General features: G+C 41.5%; 3 protein-coding genes across 3 annotated transcripts in view; 1 reads left to right on the top strand and 2 right to left on the bottom strand.

The window, feature by feature from the left end:
• Positions 1-3,743: 3,743 nt before the first annotated feature.
• On the bottom strand, positions 3,744-5,520 carry LOC134184560 (uncharacterized). The gene is made up of 4 exons (XM_062652289.1): positions 4,763-5,520; positions 4,569-4,655; positions 4,302-4,495; positions 3,744-4,242 (listed from the first exon to the last, which is right to left on the bottom strand). Exons 1-4 carry the CDS (start codon positions 5,390-5,392, stop codon positions 3,990-3,992), a joined length of 1,164 nt encoding a protein of 387 aa, XP_062508273.1. The 5' UTR covers positions 5,393-5,520; the 3' UTR covers positions 3,744-3,989.
• Positions 5,521-6,783: 1,263 nt separating this feature from the next.
• Positions 6,784-13,960, top strand: LOC134184264 (probable serine/threonine-protein kinase roco5). Its single transcript, XM_062651909.1, has 12 exons — positions 6,784-7,028; positions 7,090-7,408; positions 10,520-10,674; positions 10,740-10,786; positions 10,857-11,000; positions 11,069-11,274; positions 11,340-11,379; positions 12,212-12,253; positions 12,347-12,403; positions 12,473-12,550; positions 12,729-12,823; positions 12,883-13,960. Exons 1-12 carry the CDS (start codon positions 6,850-6,852, stop codon positions 13,774-13,776), a joined length of 2,256 nt encoding a protein of 751 aa, XP_062507893.1. The 5' UTR covers positions 6,784-6,849; the 3' UTR covers positions 13,777-13,960.
• A 1,613-nt stretch (positions 13,961-15,573) lies between these two features.
• The window catches only part of LOC134184231 (solute carrier family 66 member 2-like), a 5,101-nt gene continuing 4,906 nt past the window's right edge, over positions 15,574-15,768 (bottom strand). The window contains exon 4 of the mRNA XM_062651867.1: positions 15,574-15,768. This exon is cut by the window's right edge and continues 327 nt beyond it. Within this exon, the coding sequence (XP_062507851.1) occupies positions 15,674-15,768 (95 nt within the window). The 3' untranslated portion in view covers positions 15,574-15,673.

The raw sequence follows: 15,768 nt of genomic DNA, 5'->3' as shown, positions 1-15,768 counted from the left end.
AAGTATTAAAAGAGAGTTGAATACCGTCGCCGGTTAGTTAGTAGAGCCGTTCAAAAAGAAAGGCAGACTAGCTTAGTTAAAAGATAGCACTGAGATGTGTGTGTGTGTGTGTGTGTGTGTGTGTGTGTGTGTGTGTGTGTGTGTGTGTGTGTGTGTGTGTGTGTGTGTGTGTGTGTGTGTGTGTGTGTGTGTGTGTGTGTGTGTGTGTGTGTGTGTGTGACATCGACAACACAAATTCAATAATCTGTCAATCACTATAACACCAGTCAGCAGGTTTACATTTTGAGATTCCTTAGAGTCTGCATTGAAAGTAATTCTTTCTCTACTTTCTTTAGCAACAAAATGAGAATACGCCTATGGCAAAAAGCTGTCCCTCAGAGCCTAACTCCATTGTGTACTCAGGGCCGTAGGAGCCGGTGCGGCTGGTGCGGCCATGGCCGCACCACTTTTTGTAGCCTCGCCTAGCCAGACCCTTCTCTGCGCCCATGGCCGCACTTTAACGCGCACTAAATTAAAAGCCACGCCCTTTACCGTGCGTTAGGCCGTACCACTTTTTATTTGCTTCCTACGGGCCTGGTACTCACCTAGCGTCTAAGCCAATAAACAGCCATGCAAGTTTACTCCAGGTGTCTGATGACTGCATGTTGCATGAACGCGCTGGAAAATCGTCAGCAGATTTTCCCACGTACTTGCAGTATTGACTTAGGCCGGCCATTAGCAAAATTCCTCCTGGCGGGTGTTCCTTTCGTTTCTTGCTGCAACTTTGCTATCATTTTCTCTTTGACTTATAACTGGAGCTAGTGGTTCTTTAATACATGAAATTTCATATAGAGTCTAGCATGCCTAGTATATGCCATATCTAGAGATCATGACCTAAATCCAATGTGATTAAATCATATAAAATCAGGGGTGGAGCTAGAGCTGAGGGTTCAGGCCTCCTCAACTTGGATTAACTATATGAGAAGCAATATCAGTACTACTACTGGGTTGATTTTCTATACAGGTGTGATTACAAGTGACTTGATTTCAATCACCACACGTGTGCCAGTAAGACCCACACGTGCATATTCTGTTCGCATGGCCGGATCTAAGAATATTTGAAAGAGGGGCTTCACCTGGCAGCAATTATTTATAGCATTAGTAATTTTGTCTTTTCTAATGAAATTAAGTAAAATTATTGAACCACGACTATTGGAAAAGAGGGGGTTGTCACCCCCTAAACCTACCCTCTGGATCCGGCCCAGGTTCGACTGCTTCCAAGGCAGGGGCCGATTCATGATTTTTGCATGGAGGGTTCCGTGACGTTACAAAGGGTAAGTATCAGCCACTCCTTATTATTAGCTATTTAATTATCTATAGCATAGAATTAGCTTTTAATCATCTATAACATAGAACGGAAGTATGCGTTAATTAATGAATCTACAGTACCAGACAATTTGAATTGAATTTGCAAGCCTACGTGTCTTTCGCTAGACAGGCAGATGTTACCGCTCTTTCTTTTCTTTCGAAAAAAGCTTCTATAGGTCGACATATATGGTTTCATGAAATTGTGATGTTGTGACCATCAAATAAATTTTCATGAGATGAAAAATAACTACTTTGAAACATTATCATTGCAAGGAAATAACGAAGTGGTAGTGTTCGAGCTAAGCTAAATACCTCAGTTTGATTTCAACCAGCCCTTTCAGCCTTCACCTCCCGGAAGATGTGGGGACGCGGCTCACACAGAGCCGTATCCGCCACACCTTTTTTCCTGGCTGCAAGCCTAAAATGCCTTGATTTTACAGAAACAAGCCTTCGCAAGGTTTTTGAATGTCTTGGCAACTTGAAGTCTGGAAGGGCTAGCTTCTTTCAAGCAACGACTTTCTAGGGCAGCCAAACAAAGATGTCAACTAACGATGTGAAGCCGTTCAAAACGTTCTTCCATGTGCTGAATTGGCGCATTGTGTCCGATGTTCGCGTTTAGTAGGCTACAAAAAGAGTAGGAGTACCGTACGACTCACTCGTACTGTCCGACTGCTGGTAGGCGGTCATCACCGCGTGATAACGTCACATAAATTTTAGGAGGTTTCACGAAACCCACGGAACCCCCTCTAGATCCGCCAGTGCAAGGCATGTCTAGTACTAGCAAGAATGGAAAGAGAAAGTTACAGTGGACACCTACCTACGATTATTCGTCAGCGTCAACATTCCTTTCTTTCCTTCCCCAACTTGTACCCGTCTAGATCCCATTCCGACTTATTGCCTACCTTGACATATCACAGTGCGCACTTCTCGGCCACGGTATAGATTACTCAACCGCTCCTGGCAGGAAATGTAATGGATATTTTGTGGACGGCGCTACTCTTGAAAACCTAAGATCGTGCAGGTATAGACGATATATGACGTTTATCTGGAGTTTCTGTTGGCACTCTCCTTGCGTACAGTCTAGACTTAGTATAGCTACACAGATGTACTAGATTTGATTATGGATTGATTCTCATCAAGATACCTTATCCTCATAGGCACATGCACTTACGAGGTGCCTCAACATACATCTAGGACATGTATATATTTAAAACATCATTTTAATACATCAATTCAGTGAATTCTTATAAAAATGCTACTGTTATTTAATAGCAGCTTTTGTTAGCACATATGCATAGTCAAGATGAGATTTGCGTTTTAATGCTTTAGTGTTGTTTGTTTATTCTTTTCGTATATTATTATATACATAACTTTTCGTCTGTCTCACTTCAAAGTTGGACCTTTGTTATTAATTTAATTTGGAACTGTTGATTCTTACATTTAATTAATGTTTACCGCAGGATTTGACTCTCTTATTAATTTGACTATCTGTTTAAGGTACTCTTGTTGAACATGACAAATAAGCATAACCTCATCATGCAGACACCTTTTATCGACAGTTGAGTTCAAGTAATTGATAGCGGACGTCCATGATGAAGACTGCTGAAAGGGCAAAGCTTGTAAGTGTGATTAATAGCCCCATCCAAGTCAATTTGTGGACTACACTACATCGTTGCTGTTGGCCTCTCATCAACGGCAATTGATATTTATGTCTTACGCCTTCCTGTGCCTTAATCTAACATAAAGATACTTCATCAGGTTAAAAGCACGCTCTGCCTTTAGAAGCTGTGCGGCAAGACCGTCACAGTAAAGCAGCCGTGTCAGGTTTGCTAGCATCCACTTGTCAGAGTTTGCAAAGCCTTAGAACTCTAGATAGTACAATGAATCAAGAGTTTCATCGAATGACTAGACTCTCTTGCACCAACTGTTGGGCATTAATTAGCTTGTGTTGTAATAAGCTGCAAATCGTTTTCAAAATTCTTCTGCGAACCGAATCCCTAGACACTGCACGACACTGCTCCAACTTGATGTCAAACTAATAACTATTATATAATAATTAATTTATATGCTCTTTTTTCTAAAGCCAAAATTTTTTGTCCAAAGCCACAATTTGCAGCATGACCATGAAAATGTCAACCCTGATTTGTCACCTCCGGGGGTGATTTGTTTTCGATCCTGTGCGGTGTTACTAAATTCACTGCACATGCATATAGTAAAAAGTGCGCCGTCTCAGACTCTGACAGAATGCGTACACTCAACCGTGCTGATCAGACACAACAAAGAAACATGTCAGTTAAGTGATTTCATTCGAAAGTCGGCTAAACCCTTTTCTCACATTTGAAAAAAGTGCAATAACGTGCAAACGTTTAGGACGGTTTCTAGCGGTCAATCACAACTAATATATGTGTATTTGACGACAAGCAAATCAAGACACTGTACAGCACGTATACAGTGTGGATTTAGATATACATTCTCTAAAACAAAGCCCATCTAGAAAACACTTGTGCTAAACAATTAACATTATTAGATTTCCCAGTACTCAATCAAATAACAAAGAAGAAATGCATAACGATGTTTTGTCATTAACAGAGTATTACAAGTTCTACATAGGCGTGCTCTTGTTATCTTTCTGTTTACGGAAACTACGATCTCGATACCTTCTTTGAAGGTGATGCAGTCTTGTTGATTTTCCTTCGCTTTGTTGACGAGCTAGGGCACAAAACTCGTACAGAGCGCGTAGTTGCAGTAATCAAAGAAACCTTTGCAGACGTGGAAAAGTCAACAAAAGGAACACTGGCCTCGAACTTAATACGAAAGAGGCTAAGCTGCTCACGAGAGTGCTGTCTCAAATCAATGCATTCCAGTTTGTTGCGTTTTATTCCCAAGTAGGTCAGTCTAGAATGAAAAATCAACTAAATCAAGTTGCTACGAGCAACAGACAAGCATCAGTTTACTCCTTTCTGTATTCTTCTGATTGTCGCAAAGCCACCGTGACCGTTCGTTTGTTCGGGTTTCTTTTCCAATCTGATGGCATGGTGCGACCAAAGCAAGTAGGATATACGTAGGGGTGACGTACTAGGTCGTTGGTTGTTGTCACTACAGACAGAGTAACGTCAATCTGTGTTACACTGGTGGGAACGTTCTTCAGCTAGAATAAAAGACGTGAATGAACGATCGAAGGGAATGATTGATGCGCATGCGTCGTGTCGATGGTACGTTACTTGAATAAAGACCGGCTCTCTATCGTCGTTCTTCAACAGACCCTTGGAGCTTTGATTGCCTTCGATCTCGTAACGAGCTCTATGACACTAAGATGCACACGTCTCGGTAAAGAAATTGACAAGTAATACATTGGCTATATGGCTAATTAATTTAATTAACTCAAAATTAATTAACTAATTTGCTTGAGTAGTACCTGTGGTGGTTCACGAATAATTGTGATAGAAGGTTGTCTGTGTCTCATAGCTGGATTTGAAATTTCAACTGACGCCCTTGAGGACAAAACATTGCTGGCGTGCAGAGAGTATAAGTTTTCTGAAATTTTCTGTGTATCAGAAAATGTATCACAAAGAGGTTCCTGCCAACTTAATGCCACAGCCGCTGCTAGTAGATCAAGATCATCTATTAAAGTATCTTTGTCGATGTTCAAGAAGTTGTTTTCAGACGTTTCTCCGAAAACGAATGGCATTGGTGCATGCACAAGTGCCAATGAACTGTGACATAGTTTTGCGTCATCGTTGTTAGGGTTGAGCTGATGCAATGTGTCTGATATACTGGAATTCCCCACACGTGGGAAAACCGACAGGTGATTTCCCCGATTTGCAAGATGTAGTTGGGAAAGACTGAATGTTGTGGTTGGAAATTCGAGGCACTTTGTGGGAGCGCTTTTCATGGAAGAACAAAGAACCGGAGGGTTGATTTCCTGGTCGATAAACATTTCATCACGTTTAGCCCGTGTGTCCTTGCTTGACAGCGAACGTGAACCGTTGACGGTAGCAACATCAGGGCCAAAGACAAAACCAAGACCGTTTCCCATTGATTCCATTGTCGACTGATTATCACTTAAAACGCATGAGAAGACAGATTAGTTCTGTACAGTTTTAAGCAGGTCGAGCAGACAATGGAGGTCAGCTCCTAGATCTGGCTCAACAACAATTTTTAGCAGCGCAGATGTGTCACGGGGATATAAACATTTGTTTGGCACATGAGCTACATATTAATGCAGGGACTCTCATTGTTTTGCAATAGAGGTCCCTTGGCACGATTCCCAATTTTGAAGTGACTGCTTTGAAGAGCTGGTAATGACTAGTAAAGAGAGAAAGAACAATCGTAGATAGCTCTCTCTTTGCAACTAAAATTTTGGTATCGACGAATAAGAAGAATTGATAACAAAGGCTGGAAAATGTAAATTTTTGTTAGGGACTTGACAACGTTAGACAAGACTTAGAGTCCCCGGGATTATACCTGGTACTGCATGTACGCACGCTTTCTCTCCCACGCAAATTTGGCACGCGAGCCTAAAGCCTGTATCCTAGTGTCGATCTGTAGCTAGACATGGCCGAATAATATTTGTGAGTACGGTACCAGGACATAAATTGAACTAGAGGCCAGGCCTCCTTTCTTTACGTGCCTAACAACGCAGTGCATGGTTCATTTTAGGATGTTATGCAGAAATGGGTCCGAGAAGCATCCAACGTGATGACTCTGCAAATCAAATTTCCATGCACATGCATGTTTATCTAGCTATACGCCATCTATAAGCTCCCTAGGTAGTCCAAATTATCTAAGACATAGATATACAAACTAATGTACTAGGTAGGTAGTTACCCATGTAGATGTATACTTACATGTCGAAGACAAGCTTTACACTTTGGCTAACCCTAGCCCTAACTCTGGAAACGGAGCCTTCACGTTCACCGGACCAGGCATGGTCCTGCACGTTCTGGTACGTGAGGTTTAGTTCTGCTGAGCTAAACCCTAACCTATAACCCTAACCTGAAACACCGGTGCCTGAAATGATTGCTGCTGGAGCGATCTAGAACTAGCAGAATGGACACTAAGACAGACCAGAGGCTCTGCCTCGGGATATATTGTCGATCAACGCTGCATCTAGCGAGCAGCACATGGAAACAATTGCTGGACCACTTGCAGACCATGGAATCGGGCTAATTCACAAGTTGTAGGATCTATACGTACGTATTTATCTAACAAGACTGACATTTTACAGCTAGCAAATTGTTGTGAAGGATTACATCAAATCTGTTTGTAGGTATTTGGGGAGCATTAAATAGTCTGTCCTAAAGGCGGAGAGCAAAGGACCATAGCCGACTAGACATGGATCTGCAAAGGTCTCAAACTTCCAGACCAGAGATCGCTCGAAGAGAGACCCACACAACAACCTATAAAGAAATTATCCGGGACTCGACATACGGGCTCTTCAAACCGCTGTTGAGAATTTGCTTCAAATTCTGATAGGGAAGACGTGTATGCTTTCTTCTACTAATGAATCATGGAAGAGATCAGTCACTCAGAATATTTGGCAGGGATGAACTAATTTACAACGACGACGATGACATGATTGGTTCAGGTGGGTTTGGCGTTGTCTATCGATGTAAGATACAAAGTTCGAGTGAAGTCGTGGCCCTCAAGGTTCTCACTACTCCGTACAAACTGAAAAAGAGGTCAAGCATACTGGAGCGTTGTAAGGGGCGTGGCATTGTTTGAGCGAGTTTTATTTTGTAGTGAAGTGGCAGATTTCGTGAAAGAAGCACGCATATTGCAAGGTCTTACCGACTGCCCTTACATCATTCGATTTTTGGGATTATGCGATCAGCCCGGCCATTATGCTATTGTCATGGAATACATAGAGAATGGAAATCTGGAGGTCATGTTGCTGTCTGACGCAGACAAACATCCCGTTATCCAACAGTGGGATTGTCGCATTAAAATTGCACTAGACATCGCTAAGGGGATGGACTATTTGCACGGTTTACCGACACCGATTATTCATCGAGATCTAAAGACTGCAAATATATTGGTCGATCACAACTACTCCTGCAAAGTGAGATATCAAACTTTAATTACCGTTAATTGGCAATACTTAAAGTTTATACACTAACAGTGTAATAATAACAATAATATAATAGCTTTATTTTACTAGGAAAAGCCTTTGTCTTTGCTGGTCCAGGTAGCCTAGATAAATGGAAACTAGAAAAGCAATAAATACATACAACACAACTAATGGGTGTATTCGTTTGGGGTTATCTTTTTCTGGAAAAGGCTTGGTTAGGTAGACTGCAAAGAGACGGGGCAAGTTAACCAATCGAACTCGTCCAACCTTTCCGAACGAGATACTGTATAAGATCAAACGTAAGTGGGAATTTATTTTGGTGGTTTCCGAAGAAATTGACCGTAAGAGCGTATTGGGGGATTATTTTGGTGGTTGAACGTCGTTGGATAATTTAGAAATGTACGATATTCTCCACCCACTAGTTATGTGAATGCATCATGGAGGAGTTTGTGATTATGGACTTTGACTCACATTACTCCACTTGCTTCATCGATAGCTGCACGGCCTCGTTCTCATGTCTAAGCTCTCTAATAGACAGGGTGGGCACAACAGACGGCAAGCAGGGGTTACCATCATCTGGCCTCGTGTGTGATGTACCACCACATTGCCATGATGCCTGATCTACGAGGGTGATGACGTCAACATATGCCAGTGGCCCAATTCATGGCGGATTTTATATTGGTACTCGCTAAGAAAATAATGGCCTACCGCCAAGCTATGCACATGCATGGGTAGAATAAATAAATATTGCAAAAAATTATTGACAACGTAGAGAACACGAACAATGAGAAATCAGCTGCCATTCTTTTGAACTCTTGCACGGGCAATCCAGAATACGTGCAAATGCTGGTCTGGAAATGCTAGGCTAAGTGACTGCGTTGATTTGGAAGGTCAAAGCTACAGTAGAGACGCAAGTTTTACATGTCTAGGTGCTAATTCTATCCTTTCTATTTGTATTGATGGTAGTGTAGATCTATCTGCTTTATCCTTTTTCAGAAACAGAATAGTTACCAATCGAACAGCATAAATACCTTTCCAGTCTATGCCTTTCTGGTAAGGTTTGGGAAACTGTTCATTCTATCTAGAAAAAGAAAGGTGCCCAATCGAACGCTAGCGCGTCTTTCCACTCTATCTGTTTCTATCAAGTTGTCATTAATTAGAAAATTCTATTTATAGAGACATTGAATGAATTCGTCTGGGACCGTCCTAGAAACAAATGATTGGAGGGTTCTTTGTCTAGCTGGTAGGAAATTCTCGAAAGTTCATCTAAAAGTGTCTGTCCTAGGACAAGAAAGAAAAAAACAGCGACTATCACTTGCACGAGTTTTCTTGTGCAAAATGTCCCTCGTAAACCTAAATTGTTCACATAGGAGCTTTGGTGATAATGAGTTCACTTCCTTGTATACCAAACTTGCTAGTTGAACTTTATTATGTCTTACTTCATGCCTGTCAATTATTTAAAATTTATACGAATGACTTATAGAAATCAAGTCGCATTCTTTCAGTTAGATTCTTCTTGTATCTGCAACATGTGGAAATGAGACATGTCGATTCCATGAAATGTCATCATCAAAGACAATTCCAAGATACTTGGTTTATTTATTTAGATGGTGATCTCATCCCATATATTCACGTGTTCCTGCTGAGTTGGTAAAACTCAGACTTTTTTGGATTCAGAGCAAGCAAGTTCTCACTAAACCAGTTTGATATTTTAGAAGGGTCTTCAAACCTGTGCAGGATTAGTTTCTGATGTATACAAGCATGTGCCATCAGCGTAAAAAAGAACTTTGAAGTCAGAAACAGCAGATGGTAGATCTTGACTGTAGATGTAGATAATGAACAGCAATGCTTGAGTCGTGATCCTTGTGGGACACCTTTTTACAAGGTAAAGAATCAGACAATGTTTAAGGCCTCGATACTGGTTCTCTAGTAATCTAGAAACTACTCCAGAGACTTCTCAGAGACACTAATTTGAGATAATGTCCGTATTAGCCGATCATGATGGAGTCCAGGACAGTATCAAGTGAAGTGTATTGAGTAGTACTTTGAAATAACTTATTTGTATGGGAATTGAATTGTTTTGAGGTACATTTAGAATTATACCCACTTGATTTATTACCACACCCCATAGGTTGATCAGCAGTAGCAGTGAAGGATAGGACAGGCCTTTCTCGACAACATGACATCTAAATGTGCATTGGCAGAAATAATTAATGACAAAGGTAGTAAAGTTAACACTATTTTATTAGAATAGTACTTAAACTAGCAGAATTACCATGCACTAATTAATGGCAAAAAAAAGATGTGAAATGTTCAAGCCTCAGCCAAAATTGGGGCTGTGGGCTCACTCAAGCCCTGGAGTACGTAATATTTGAGCATATTTGAGCGAGTGAGGTGGTAGCATTGCAGCAAGTATCTTCAGACCAATCATTTAGCAAAACCACTGTGCAAACTTTATGTGCCACCTGATGTGGCCTTATGAGATTGCATGGTTTGTTGCATGCACAAATAAGGGCTTCCAGGGTGACTTCGATCAATATGAATGTCTGCTTCTATCCAAAGCCTTTGGTGCTAATCAGCATCAAACAACTGTAGTAGCCAATAGTCTCCTTGAGTAAGTGGTATTTAGAGATTATCATCCAACAGTTATGTATAGGTTATAGACCGCTGGCGACTGTATAAACGAAATACACCTCGCTCCGCCCACGAGTTGGCACGAGGGCGAAGCCTGAGTGCTGACGAGCTTGGCACAGCGGGGTGTATTCGTTTGTACACTTGCCAGTGGTCTATAACAGGCTTGTAGCACCCTGCTGAGGCGTTGATATCCTTGCACAAACAATTCACATCTTGATAAACCAGTAGCCCCAGGCAGTTATATGGTCCGATTTATTGACCAGTCAATATGTAGCGGAAGTTGGATATGTCACTTATTGTAAGCGAATACTCGACACTGATTGGCACAGACGAAGCTAGGGTGCTACAAGTGGGCATATAATGCATGTCGTCGACATTGCAAGCAATTTCATTCTCATGTAGTAACATGTTCTGTGCCTAGTCGTCTGTAGTTGGAGTAAATTATGTTTCACCATATTTGCTTGTCAGATTATCGACTTCGGGTTAGCAAAAGTGCGAGGAATTTCAGAGAAAATACCGAGTCGCCGTCCTTATGCTGCTACGGTGGCATTTAGTGCACCTGAATTATTTGAGGGAAAGGGAAAGATTGAGAAAGAAAAAGAGAAGAAACTTGATGTTTACTCGTGAGTTGTTATTCGTTCAAATACCTTCTCGAGACCAGAAAGTGTTCCATTTTGCCGTCGTGTAGATATGCAGTGATTCTTTGTCAGCTGAAGGAAATGAAACAAGTTTATGGTTATATATGCACGTTTGTCTATTTATTATCAAATGATTAACAGATTCTGATGTGTGTGTGTATATAAAGATGGTCTCAGTCCATCTATCATTCGAGCTAATGTGCTTTCTGGTGTCAGACCTTTATTAAGTGATGATGATTGCATGGACGAATACAGAGATCTTATTATTCGTTGCTGGGACGGACATCCGGATGCCAGGCTACACTTTAGAGGTAGATGAAACAAATGCAGACTTTGTCCTCCTCTAGTATAGACATTATTCATTTTGTGTTTTGTGTAGAAATTGTGACAATGTTTCTGGGAATGATCAGACGGCCGTCTTGTCCTCGGTGTTCGACTGCTGGTACTGACGGTGTCGATGGACGTATGACAACTGTAACATCGGTACCGGATGGAGACAATGGGTCGTCTGTCATTCTCGGTTCTGTAGATGCTCATTCGCATCAGATGTACGATACATCACAAAATGAAGGCACACTAACACTTGTAAGTCATCATGTTAGTTACTCAATTGTTACCTCTGGTTTTACTAGTATCATGTAATTGTGCAGGTGTCTGATTCTCATTCATCGCCGAGCATTGTTCAGCAAGGTATGTCTTCACACAGTGCTTTTGTTTTGTCACAGTTTACTATAGAATGAGTAAGGGGTCGTCCATTTTTATGGCATTTTCACAAGCGTACAAGCATGCGCTAGGGGAAGGGGGCTAGGCTGGCACTTGCTGTATGCTTTTCAAGTTTTGCAAATTGTTTGTAGATCTGCATGCGCAGAGCCTGTCTGGTGTACGTATTCATGAGAAACGTTATTGCGTGGAGGTGAAGGAAACTTTTTTCTTTTAAACATTTTAACAGTATTAAATGCTGTACCTTAGTTGTACTCCTAGTGGGCCTTTTTGAATATCCAGGATTCTATACATAGCTAAGTCACATGGAGCTTGGCGTAGAAACTGTCCACCTCATTCAGTTGAGCCAAATGGCCACTGCAGTGCCCAAAAGCCAACCAGCATGTATCAACGTTTTGTGAATGCGTTTGTGTTGCCAACTCTGAACGTTCTAGGAAAACACACACACTGGAAATCTGGCAGTGTGGAGAAAAAGAAATAAGTACTTAAACGCACTGTTGATAAGTTGAAAGGGACCAGGAAGAGCAGGGTGACAGCGTACTTTCAAAGCAGTTCAATGCTGAAGGTGCATTTCTGGGGTTGCTGATAGAGGCTTGATCTTCACAATGCTATTTATACTTTGTGACAGGCTCTTTATGATATGTGAAACTTGTACTGTAGAGGCTAGCAAAATTTATCATCTGCTTTCACAAAGGGGGAGGGAGTAAGAAAAAGCATACGCTTTGTACGCTTGTGAAAATACCAAAAAATTGACGACCCTAACAAGACGACCCCTAACAACAGTGGTATTCTTCATGTGTAGGGAATGCAGACATTCAGATTTCAGCTTTGTCTCAGCAACGAGGTACATTAGATTTGGGACAGACTGACATGATTTTTGAATCTCTCTACAACCAGTAGGTTATAATAATTGTTAACTTGCTTACTTTTTCACCAGATGTTATTAGAGATGGCTCTAGTGTTGAACTTCCTCAAAAGTTTGCTGCCCCTTCATGTATGTTAACTGAACTGCATGTGGATTGATTTGTTGAGGTTGTTGTTGTCGCTTGTACTGGGAATTTAGTGGGTGCAAGTGGTATTGCTGAATTTCGTGACCCTCTGAATTCTACTTTACCAGTCGAAACAGCTGTGTCTACTGCAGGTAAAGCAACTGTTCCATGTACATGAAGCTTATGCGTGCTCTGTATGTATGTATGTATGTATGTGTATTGTGTGTTTGTGTGTGTGTGTGTGTGTGTGTGTGTGTGTGTGTGTGTGTGTGTGCGTGTGCATGCACGCGCATTAGCTGCTAACACCATAACTTGCAAAATTTTGTGAAGGATCTTCACCATCAATTTCCAGTAAGAGCAAAAGTGCTAGAGCAGACATCACATCGAAACCTACTGTTGAAGTAACACGAAAGTCTACAGAGCCAGTAAACAATGTACAGTAGCATACAGGGTAACATGAGCTCTAATATTTATTATTGTTCAGGTTCAATTTCCATCCAGGAAATGGGCACAATTGACTGATTTGCCACAGAGACGACCATTTCTTAACTGCATTGCTTCTGTAGAGGGAAACGTGATTGTTGGCAACCAAGTCGAGTTATACATTGGCGATATCGAATCCAGTTGCAATCTTTGGAGGGTCTGTAAAACCGTACCGGAAACCGGAGCCAAGATTCACACATTATTTTCTGCCAAATACTGCTTCACCACTTACTACCATTACCAGAATTCTTCACACGAGAAGAGCCATGGTATCGCTTGGTATGATATTATCAACAACTCATGGCAACATGTCTGTTACTTGCCACCTTATTCTCAGCTGCATCAGTATAGTGCTGTTGCCGACCAAGACAACATATATCTTGTCGGTGGTAATGGAGACCTGAACAAGACAAATTCATTGGACACGGTGCTGAAGTATGACCTTAGAAGTGGTCAACAATCAGGTGGCGTGAAGCTGAACCTTCAGAGGAAGAGGAAAAACTGTAGTAGTGTCATTATTGACAATGTGTTGTACGTTGCTGGAGGACAGGATGGACAGGAAAATCTTAATTCTGTCGAAGCTATATCTCTGTCGGACTTCAGCCACCTTACAGTTGCACCGACACCTTGTTACAGCTGTTCATGTACTGTAGCTTGTGAGAGCCTTGTAGTTGCTGGTGGGCGAGTTAGTTCACATGAAAAGTCACGCATTGGGAATACTGCATTGATGTGGGACTCGTCGAACAGAACCTGGATTCCATTACCAGACATGAATGACGATCGGTTATGGCTTGGCATGTGCGCTGCAGATGGAGTCATTTTGGCTGCTGGAGGATACTGTGGTGGCACGTTCTCGGATCTTAAAAGTGTCGAGGCATTGAGAGTGCAACCATGATAGTCATTGTTTATCCACATCTCAACACAGGCTCGTTACGAATGAGCAGCATAGTTGTATCTTATAGTCTCATTTCATTTCTGGCAAGTTGATCTACGAGTTGCAATTGAATGGTTTAAATTTTGTAGCGCTATACTGCGACGTCACATGTTGTTCAACCAATAAAAAGATGCAATTTCTTGTACGACCGCATACCTGGCAATTTTTTACAAACTGAAAGCTAAGGACACGCTTCAACAGGATGGTGTAGCTAAGCATATTGCCTTCAGTTAGGAGAGCTTTCGGAAACCAATTAGTGGTTTATACTTCCTTACTTGCTAACCATGTGATGGCACATGTTACTAGGTAAATTGAAGAACAATAAGGAAATGATAATACTAGTAATAATTTTATCAACAGGGTTGTGCCCAAGGTGGTCGGAGGTGGTCGGGCCCGACTATAACTGCATGTTCCAATCACCACTATATTCTTCAGCTAGTAGCTAGTGTTTTACTTGCTCCAAGCTAATGAGCATTGGAAGGTGAGCAGTTTGTTGTTGAAAAGGTGAGCACTTCTTTCATACCGTCACACCGCAGCAGACCTGCAGTGCTATGATACGATCTATAATACCATCTATAGTATGATCTATCGCGTAGGGCACTAAGGTGGTGGTGAGATCCAACACAGCAGTCTGCATGTCATCAATGAGCAAGGCAACATCAATATAGTAGGCACCCTGTGGACAGAGCCAGTCAAAGTCGTCTTCAGGAGTAGTTTTGTTAGACAGGAGCACTGGCTGTTCAAAACCTGCAGCTGGTGCATGGCAGACATCTAACTATGCCATAGTATATACAACGTGAAACTGGGCAAATGTAGTTCCTAGACTGTTGAAAAAAGTTGCAGCTTTCTTAGTGTACTCTTCCAGATCATAGACCATCAACAGTGCGATACATTCTGTGTGACAATTCTTATCTGTTTTATGACGATTCTTGATTGTCCTGGAGTTTGCTCTTACTTATTTCCCGCATATTGTAGGATATTGGTTTTGCAGTAGTGAATTTGTCTGACTGTAACCACCACTGCAATAATCTTGGGCAGAACACTGAGTAATATTCTTCAGCACCAAATTTATCATCTAAAACTCCCTTGTGCTCAACCAGATATGTCTGGTTTATAAGGTTCCTTGTAAGCACTGAAAGCAAATCCTGACTGTCGAGACAGAACATGACTCTGCGTAGGATCCAAGCGGATTCAAGCACTGTTTTCTGTAAGTGCTGCAGGTTGTGATGACCTAGAACGATGTCCAGCAACCGTGGGATCCCTACATGAACTGTGTCAAATGCTCCCAACACCACTGAAAAAATTAGCCGCCAACATTGCCACATACGGGTTACCTCCACCCATACATCACCGTACTTCGTCAGCTACTCAACATGTTCTAGTTATATATTCTAAGTAACAACGACAATAACATTGCTGTCTGCCATTAATAAATCTTAACAATTCGATGTCCGCTATTGATTTCATATATAAATGTTGGCACACAAATATTGCAAAACGTTTGAAAACAAAAAATACGAGCAAGGTTTACAATCAGTTGAATGACTGAGACAATTAATCCATTGCTGCCAAACGGTTTGAACTACAGTCAGACTGAGTTAGACCCGGGTCATCCAGCCATGTATGTTTCACCAAAAACGTGTCTGGTAATCTCACTGCTGGATAAGCAGAACACTGTCACAAAGACTGTGTGCAGACTGATCATCGATGAATGTTGATTGATTACCGAGGGTTATAAAACACACACGGTCGGATAACCCACGTCTGACTGTAATACAATTACCATAGAATCCAAATCACTACTCACATTAAACAAAATGTCAACTGTATCTACATAATTTCACAAAAGATATATTAATTAAGCCTGCGTTGCAGCACTATGCTGCGTAACTATAGCAAGCTGCCTCAATCTGTTTCTATAAAATGCTACTTGCAAAAGAATTCCTATATCGA

The sequence above is a fragment of the Corticium candelabrum genome, chromosome 9 (assembly GCF_963422355.1).
Source record: "Corticium candelabrum chromosome 9, ooCorCand1.1, whole genome shotgun sequence".
In the NCBI taxonomy this organism is placed as follows: Eukaryota; Metazoa; Porifera; class Homoscleromorpha; order Homosclerophorida; family Plakinidae; genus Corticium; species Corticium candelabrum.
Note: the sequence above shows the minus strand (reverse complement) of the source record. Positions and strands in the feature narration are given on the sequence as shown.